This window comes from Alnus glutinosa, chromosome 6, assembly GCF_958979055.1.
Source record: "Alnus glutinosa chromosome 6, dhAlnGlut1.1, whole genome shotgun sequence".
Classification (NCBI taxonomy): Eukaryota; Viridiplantae; Streptophyta; class Magnoliopsida; order Fagales; family Betulaceae; genus Alnus; species Alnus glutinosa.
The window spans coordinates 22,237,686-22,247,074 of NC_084891.1; the positions used below are offsets into that span (position 1 = coordinate 22,237,686).

General features: G+C 33.1%; 1 protein-coding gene across 1 annotated transcript; it reads left to right on the forward strand.

Moving 5' to 3' along the window:
* The first annotated feature begins 1,000 nt into the window (after positions 1–1,000).
* Positions 1,001–8,136, forward strand: LOC133871389 (subtilisin-like protease SBT4.3). Its single transcript, XM_062308837.1, has 10 exons — positions 1,001–1,151; positions 1,835–1,929; positions 2,728–2,825; positions 2,928–3,077; positions 3,209–3,311; positions 4,105–4,618; positions 5,015–5,337; positions 5,447–5,558; positions 6,384–6,597; positions 7,342–8,136. The coding sequence occupies exons 1-10, from the start codon at positions 1,068–1,070 to the stop codon at positions 7,962–7,964; spliced, it is 2,316 nt and encodes a 771-aa protein (XP_062164821.1). The 5' UTR covers positions 1,001–1,067; the 3' UTR covers positions 7,965–8,136.
* Positions 8,137–9,389: the final 1,253 nt, after the last annotated feature.

Here is a 9,389-nt window from a genome sequence, read left to right on the forward strand (position 1 = left end):
GAATTTTGAAAGTACTCTTGAAATATTTGAAAGGGTAAATTAATTAAGAGCTGACCGTTCGATTAGTAGGCCGAATTTGTATTTTTATCACTTAAACCTTGCTGATTTATTTTATATTTCATGTTTATGATGATCATATTGTCTAGAGTTAGATCTCACTTAATTCTTGTGGTAAATTTCATTTTACCTTCTTTTATTATTATTATTATTATAATTTATTTATTTTTTTTTATTGTATGTACGTAGTGCACGGAAGCTGCTGTACGTACGTTCACAGAGAACCAAACTTATAAAGAAAAAACTTCAAATATAATTTTTTATTTTTTATTACTTTTGAAAAAAAATGTATACAAATTTTAAAAAGTGTTAATTTAGGATATTCATATTTCAATTTTTTTATTAATTTTAACCCTCCGCTAAAATTTTCTGTTAAATCCTATCAAAATTTCTAAAATACTCTTGTGTGTTTTTTTTTTTTTTTGAAAAAAAAAATTATAAAAAATTTCAAAGATTCAGGCATGGATATTTTTGCAAATTACATTAAATTCTGACCAATACCTAAATCCTCTCAAAAAAATTTCTTTTTTTTTTCCCCTGAAAAAAGAAGGGTATTTTAGAAATTTTGATAGAATTTAACGAAAAATTCTAGCGGAGGGTTGAAATTGAAAAAAACTGCAAAATGAATATCCTAAATTGACACTTTTTAAATTTTGAGTATTTTTTTTTTTTTTCAAAAGTGATGATAGATCAAGAGTTATAAGTGAAGTTCTCCCTATATATATTGTTTTCCTTTTACTTTATTTATTTATTATTGTAAAAGCCTATTCATATATATATATATATATAAATCAGAGCTACGATCTAGCTACTACACTTCTCTATTGGAAATGAATTGCTTATCTCTCTTAAAGGCCAGAATAGAACAATTTTTTTACGTGAAAAACTAAAAAGCAATTACCAAAAGGCAACATCTCTCATGGAATATAATCATGCTTAATTAATTCCCTATAAATAAGCAGCAGTCTGATCTCCATGAGACACCAGTTGATCATCTTCACCATTCCGAAATGGCGAAGCCACGACAACTGATCACTCTTCTATACTTTCTTATAGCTTTTGTGATGCACTGCCATTCTTCCCAAGAGCGGAAGGTAAACTTGAACCTTTTCTTTAATTTAAGTGCGATCGTTCGATACATATATATATGCTTGCAACATTGAGTAATACAATTAATTAGGATTTTATTACATTACATTTTCCATAAATATATACCACTACTAATTCATATGCTTTTAAAAGGGATGCATATATAATGATTTGATGATTAATTTCTGGCCGTTTAGTTGTTTTATGGAAAAACTTCACTTACCCTCTCTCTTTGAACTATCAACGATTTTGCAATCATAATCTCGACCGTATCTCATGTTTAGTTAGAATTTTTTGCTAAATTCTAACGAAGGATGCGGAAATGCCCAAAAGAAGCCTAAAAAATTCCCTAGTTGACCGGCATTGGGTCATGTGGGTTAATCGGGTTTTTTTTTTTTTTTTTTAAGAGATAATTCACCTGTTTATATGTCGTTTGATTTAATTCTAAACCCTAATGGTATGGATAAAATTAAAAAGGAAACATGGGATATTGACATTATATTGAAAAAATTGATAATTCGAGATTATGATTGTAAAATAATCCGTGATGCTTCCGGGGATAAGTCATGAAGTTTTCAGTTGTTTTATTCATTAATTATGCATGGCACAAAGAATAAAAATGGATTTGGATACAAATTAAGAATTGTAGTCTTGGAATTAACTTTTGAGTGTTTTATTTCAAATGCAGGTCCATGTTGTATACATGGGAGAAAAACCAACGGGCGACAATGTCATGGAACCGACGCCTTACTACATGCAATGCTTGGAAAGAGTTCTTGGAAGGTAGGACTGCACATATCACAGAATTATTATGATATATATATACATGCATATTTAGTTTACCAAAAGTGTTCATAATTTAATCATTTAAATTAGGATGAACTTCACTAATTAATTATAACTCCTGAACTTACCCATGCATTTGGAAAGAAGGTACGTATCTAAATTTTAAAACGTCTCAATATAAGGTACATATCTATTTTTTAGAAAGTTTCAACCTCAGTTTTCCGTTAGATTTTTCTGTAAAATCCTATCAAAATTTTCAAAATACATGTGTTTATTTTTTAAATAAAAAAATTAAAATTTTTTTTCAAAGATTCTGACATTGATATTTTTGCAAATTCCGTTAAATTCTAACCAATACCTAAATCCTACCATTTTTTTTTCCTTAAAAAAAGGAGGGGTATTTTGAAATTTTTGACCGGATTTAACGAAAAATTCTAACGGAGGACTGAAATTGAAACTTTCTAAAAAATTAATACTTTAAATTGAGACGTTTTAAAGTTTTGGTAACTTATTTCAAAATGAGTGAAAGTTCAAGGGTTATAAGTGAAGTTCTTCCTAAATTAAATGATTAAATTCATTCATTTCTATCGGCTTAAGCTTTTGAGATAAGTTCTAATTAATTAAAATTCTTCACTTCCTATCAAGTTATCCTTTTAGAATAAGTGGTGATTTAACATGATATCAAAATTAAATGACTTAAACCCACGTGTAAACGAGAGTGTTACAATATAAATTAAATTTAATAACAGAAATTGGCTTACTTTTTGGTATATATTTAAACATTTTGACTTGCAGTACCGAAGCTGCAAAGGAGTCCCTAATTTACAGTTATGGACGGAGTTTTAATGGATTTGCAGCTAAACTATCGGATCAAGAAGTTGCAAGATTTTCAGGTGATCGATCGATCGAGATTATTAATTAATATATGTCATGCATGAATGTTTAATTTCTTTTGTTAATCGATCTGCATGAATTAAATTGATTTTCCACTGCAGGGATGGAAGGAGTGGTCTCAGTTCTTCCTAACACCATGTTTCAACTTCATACAACAAGATCATGGGACTTCTTGGGATTTACTGATCATCAATCCCACCATGTTGGAGATTCTAAAGGAGGAGATGTAATTATTGGAATCATAGATACAGGTAATTAATTAAGAAATGTGAAACTCGATCCATTAATATTAATTAATGCACGGAATTAATATTTTTAGGCTCATCAATTTCAAACGATCTTCAAGTAAAAGTAATTTGGTCTGATTAATGTTACTCTTCAGGAATCTGGCCAGAATCAGCTAGCTTTAATGATGAAGGATTTGGCCCTCCACCTGCAAAATGGAATGGGACTTGCCAAACTAATAACAACTTCACCTGTAACAAGTGAGCAAATCTCTTGATTAATTTCACCTTTCTTTGAGTCCGTTTTGGATTTGCGATTTCAAAACATGCTACTTAGAAATGCACTAGTACTTAATAAAGTGTACAGTAAAGTCGCAATTTGGGGTTTAAAATTGCATTTTAGCCTTTAAAATAAAATTTCATCACTTTTGCACATCTCTCTAAACTTTCGTTTAACCCCCTCTGAACTTTCATCACTTTTGCAATCTCCTCTCAAAGTTCTAAAACTCTCAATTTAGTGGATTAAATTTAAAAAAATTTGCAATCTAACCCATGCATTAGGATTTTCCGTTAAATCCACGCGGAGGGGTGAGAAATTCTCAAAATACCTTTTTTTTAGAAATAAAAAAAAAATGAAAAAAAATGCAATTTAAGAATATTTTTGTAATTTTATAAATTTACATGGGTATAAGGGTCATTTCATTATTTGATCGTTTGATTTAACTCAAAACCAGCAGGACAGGTAAAATTGCAAAAAATTGAAAGTTCAATACACTGAATTTAAAGTTTTTTTAATTTTGGTGGAGGAGATTGCAAAAGTGGTGAAAATTCAGGGGGTGGGGTTAGTTAAAGTTTTTCCTTTTGAAAAATGAATCTCCTTACTTACGTTTCGAAAACGCATATTTTTTTATATTTTTCAAAAGCGTACTCAAACAATACATTTTCTGTAATTTAGTTTAAAATCGCACTTTTAGTATGCGAAGTAGTAACGTCAAGAGCGCACTCTTAATGCGGGTAGAAAAGCTCATGAAATGGCTAAAATATATATTTGCAGCAAAATCATCGGAGCCCGATACTACAACGGGCAAAAGGCATATTTTGAGGATGACATAGAATCTCCAAGGGATTCGTTGGGGCATGGCAGTCATACTGCTTCGATTGCAGGTGGTAGAGAGGTAGAAGGAGCAAGTTACTATGGCTTGGCCAAGGGGGTTGCAAGGGGTGGAGCCCCTGACGCAAGAATCGCAGTGTACAAAGTTTGCTGGTCTATTGGATGCTATGCTGCAGACGTTCTTGCTGCTTTTGATGATGCGATTGCTGATGGGGTGGACATCATATCAATTTCTATTGGACAATCATTTGTAGTCCATTATTGGGAAGACCCAGCAGCGATCGGATCTTTCCATGCAATGAAACGTGGGATATTCACTTCAGCTTCTGCTGGAAATTTTGGACCAGATCGAGCAGCTGTCCAAAATTACGCACCATGGCTACTGACTGTGGGAGCCAGCACCATTGACAGGAAATTTGTGTCCTACTTGGTCCTTGGAAATGGACAGATATTTACGGTAAGGGATAGTTCGATATATAATAAAACTTAGGCACAGTTTGTTTCAGCAAAAATCAAATATTTTCAGTTGAAAACTTTCTTTAAAAGGTGGAAATGATTTGAAAAACATTTTTCGGCACTATTTGGCACATACAAAAAATCATTAAAGATTTTTTATATTTTCATATATATAATTTGAGGAGCTGCGAGAAAGAGAAAGACATGCAACGAAGAGAAGCTGCATGCGGAAGAAGAAAATGTATGAGAAATAGAAATCTTTTTTCAAATAATATGTTATGTCTAAACAAATTAACTAACTGGGGTCAAGTGTTTTTCTTTTTAAATGGTGGCAACCTTTAGCTGACAAGTTGTTCCTTTTTAATTTGACTTATTCTGAATGATCAATACATTGAAGGGATATTCAATAAATAGCTTTGAGCACAAGGGAACCTTGTTTCCTTTGATATGGGGTGGAGATGCTGCAAACTATTCTGCCAACTTCATCCCTCAAACTTCAAGTTACTGCTATCCTGGAACACTGGACTCCTACAAAGTCATGGGTAAAATTGTTTTGTGTGAAGATCCGTCGGATGGTTATGGTGTTATCATGGGAAATGGAGTGGGTATCATAATGCCTAGTCAACCTAAGGACAATATAGCTGCTCCTTTCTCTCTGCCAACCACACTCATCAGCAGAGAAGACATTTCTAGAGTGATGGAGTACATAAGATCTTCCAAGTAATCTGTCATTAAATCTGTTTCTCAATTAACACAATATTAGTCTTGTATTTTCACATTCGACAAATCATAACTGATAATGATGATGAATTGATGATCACCTTCTCAGATATCCAGAAGCTACTATCTTGGTAAGTGAGGCAGTAAAGGATGACTCAGCTCCCTATGCTGCCTCTTTTTCATCTAGAGGTCCCAGTCCGATTGCTCCTGACATTCTCAAGGTAAACAAAATTTATTAGGGTCACGTTCGGTACACGGAATTGTCATTTTATTAGAAATAAGAATGATTATTTAAGAAAATTTGAAAATATAAGGAGTTGGAATAGAATTACCATTCCAATTCTTTAGTTGGGTATTAAACATATATTTTCTCACTAAAATTGAATTAAAACTGTTAAAATACCTAAAATTTATTAAAATAATAATAATATTTTTCAAAAAAATAAAAAAACTGGAAAAACCAGATTGAGGTGACTGGCCACCCTAGCAAAACCACAGGGGTGGCCAGTCAGACCACCTCCAGAACCCTCATGGTTGACCCCTGATGATCAAGTTTTGGGGCCGGGTGGTGTGACTAGCTACCTCTAATATTAATGAGCATCGATCATTCGATATATTACGGCGCCGGCCACTCCAAATAGCACCAGGAGTGGTCACACCATCCTCATGATGTGGTTGGCCACCTGGCGAAGGTTTTGTATTTTTATGATTTTTTATTATTATTATTTATTTGTCAAAGAAAGCAAATTTTAAGTTTGATGAAAAAAATTAAAATTAATGGATTCTTTTGAAAAAGTACTCGTTCTATTCTTCAAAAAATAGCTATTTTTTTTTTTTTTTCATTTTTTTTAGTGGAATAGATATTCCTCTTAGAAGGGGACTAATTATCCCATGAAAATAGCTATTCTTAAAAATAGAAATAGTGTACAACAAAATAAAAGAGTAGGTATATATTCTTGTTTGTTTATTTTTTTGCCATATGAATGAACTGCTTTGAAGATATATATAGATATCTGAAATTGAGCTGCTGGATTAAAAATGATCAGCCTGATCTGACTGCACCGGGTGTTAATATCCTTGCTGCTTGGTCTCCCACTGCACCCGCTTCAGTTTACAGAGACGACACGAGGAGTACCGAGTACTATGTAAACTCTGGAACATCAATGTCTTGCCCTCATGCAAGTGGAGCTGCAGCTTACGTGAAGGCTACTCACCCAACTTGGTCTCCTGCTGCAATCAAATCCGCAATCATGACCACAGGTTATTAATTAAACACTCTTTTGTAACCTTTCTTTTTTACTTTGAGATCAAACTGGAAGAACACAAAAATTAAATGCTCTACTTAAGGTGCGTTGCAGATTCATCCTCTTTTTTTTTCCTTTTTTCTTTCGGAAATTATTTGTCTCTATTAATTTTGACAAATTTGATATGCATTGAATTACAACAAATATTTGTACATGATACATTGGAGCCCAAAAATCTTATATGGTTTGGATTTGGTTGTCAGAATACTCTTGAAGTTTCTATTTTAACAAGAGAGAGTTGAAATTGAAAAGCATAGAAAGTTTTAAGAGAGACAGAAGCTCGAAGAGAAAATTTTCTATGTACTAAAAGTGGTGAGCAATCGACTCTTTATAGTGTTAGATCGATTAGTAGTTTTAAGTCTACTACTCACTAATAGACATGATTGATCAAACCTTATAGCCATGATCTGATCGCTTCGAGCTAAATATAAATGTGCCATATAGCCCATTAACATGCACAAGCGCGCATTTGGTGCTCTGTAGACCGTTAGAGCATACACACAAGTGTATACAACTAAACATTGCTCGAATTAAATGCCAACCTATACTTTCTTCCAATACTTTTTAAAACCTTGTGTTTAAAACATTCTGAAATTAACCACAAATTAAAATAATTATTTTTGAAAATTGTTTTGACAATCTTTTAACGACCCTGATGTATTTTCAATATATATGTATATATATATATACATGCATGCAGCGTACGTCATTGACCCAAACAAGTACGAAAACGAGAGAGAATTTGCTTACGGATCTGGTCTCCTCAACCCGGCGAAGGCTGTGGATCCTGGGCTGGTCTTCAATGCATCCGCCTGGGATTACATGGATTTCCTCTGCAAGCAAGGCTACAACACGACAACACTAAGACTTATCAGCGGTGACCGGAGTGCTTGTCGCAGAACCAAACCCGGCAGGGGATGGGATCTCAACTATCCTTCCTTCTCCCTACCCATTGAAGACGGGAACAAGATCAACGGCATTTTCAGAAGAACAGTAACAAACGTTGGCTCCCCAAACTCAACCTACTACGCCACCGTCGATGTACCGGAGTCCCTCAACGTGACGGTGAAACCATCCGTTCTTCCATTCTCAGCTGTAGGAGAAAAGAAAAGGTTCGTTGTGGAGGTTAGTGGAGCAGAAGTAAGTCAGGTGCCAATTATATCAGGTTCTATTACTTGGAATGATGGTGTTCATGCGGTGAGAACCCCACTTGTCGTTTACACCGTCCTCCCATCGGCATTCAATTTCTCCAGTCCAACAACCAAATCAGCGGCAACAGCTGCTTCTGTACATCCCAAAAACGGCATTTTTTGGGGATACTGAGATTGGAGCCTATATCCATAGTGGAAATAAGATTGATATATATATATATATATGCAAAACACGATTTTCAAAATTAAACTTTAATTTTCTGTTTTTGTTGTTGCTTCAAAGTTGTGACGAGATTCATATATATATATATATAACTTACATGAGGTGATCGACATTTACTTTTGATTCTTTTAGTTGGCTGATTAGTTTTTTCTTGAGTTTCTTGTGATATTTCTAGAAGCACATGCATTAGGAGAAATGAGTAATGTTATATAACTGGATGACGGTTAAAACCAGCCATTGAATAATTAAAATGCCTCTAAATAATTTGTGTCTTTTTTTTTTTTAACCTTTTTTAGAACGGGTCAACACATCAAGTATTAAAGACTCAAATTGAGCCGTTTTTACCTAAAACGGCTCTAAATTGAGCCGTTTTGATAAAAACGACTCAAGCCGATTTCAACCGCTTTTTAAAACGCCTCAAATAGGTTAGAGTCGTTTTGGCAAAAAGGGCTCAAACCGGTTTGAGCCGTTTTTTACCAAAAAGACTCTAACTAATTAGAGCCGTTTTAAGGACCATAAAACGGTTCTAATTTTTTTTTTTTTTTTTTAAAAAAAACCATTAATTTTTTTAGAGCCGTTTTAGGATCTCTAAAACGACTCTAAATAAAAAATTTTACAAAAAAAATATATATATATTTTTTTAGAGTCGTTTTAGGAACTCTAAAACGACTTTAAATAAAAGGAAATTAAAAAATATATATATATATATATATCAAAACCCCTTTTGACCTTTTCAGTACACCATATACATCCGATCAAAAATAATCCCAAATCAGAGCAGCCATCAACAAAGGTCACAAACCAAACTCAAAGAAGATCAACTCCAGCGTCTTCTTATCAGGCAATGGAACCCCAGACGGATCATTCGATGGCGTCCCTGATCAAAACAAAAGCCAAATTCAACAGCCCCGGCCACATCAAATAAAAACCTTATTTCACAAAACAATTGAAACCCATAAACCAAACCCTCAATTTATTAATATATGCTACATATATTACTTAATATTTATAAGTGTGTATAATTAGTTAACATATATACTAACTACTTAACACTGATTCAAAAAAAAAAAAATTAAAACCAGTTTTTATTTATTTACTTTTTTTCTATAACTTTTTGTTATTTTAAAAAATATATTTTTATTTTCTCTATGTTTGTGTATTGTACCATTTGTACGTATGAACAAGGATTTTGTGCGTGTCAAAGAGAATTCGGATACTGCCAGTGAAGGCAAATACAAGGAAGGAAAGAGGAGGGATATAGCTTGCCCCCTTGCTTGTATTTCGCATTATGTTGGCTTATTGTGTATTCTTTCAACGGCTTAGATTTAATTTTTTTTATAAAAAAAATTTAAAATTAAATTTGAGCCGTTGAAA

What these genes read in the sequence shown, in the direction of transcription:
- LOC133871389 (XM_062308837.1), top strand. Translation starts at nt 1,068, where the DNA reads ATGGCGAAGCCACGACAACTGATCACTCTTCTATACTTTCTTATAGCT. An exon ending in TATTGGAATCATAGATACAG is followed by an intron (nt 3,078 to 3,208) that starts GTAATTAATTAA and finishes GTTACTCTTCAG; the next exon opens with GAATCTGGCCAGAATCAGCT. An exon ending in ATCCGCAATCATGACCACAG is followed by an intron (nt 6,598 to 7,341) that starts GTTATTAATTAA and finishes ACATGCATGCAG; the next exon opens with CGTACGTCATTGACCCAAAC.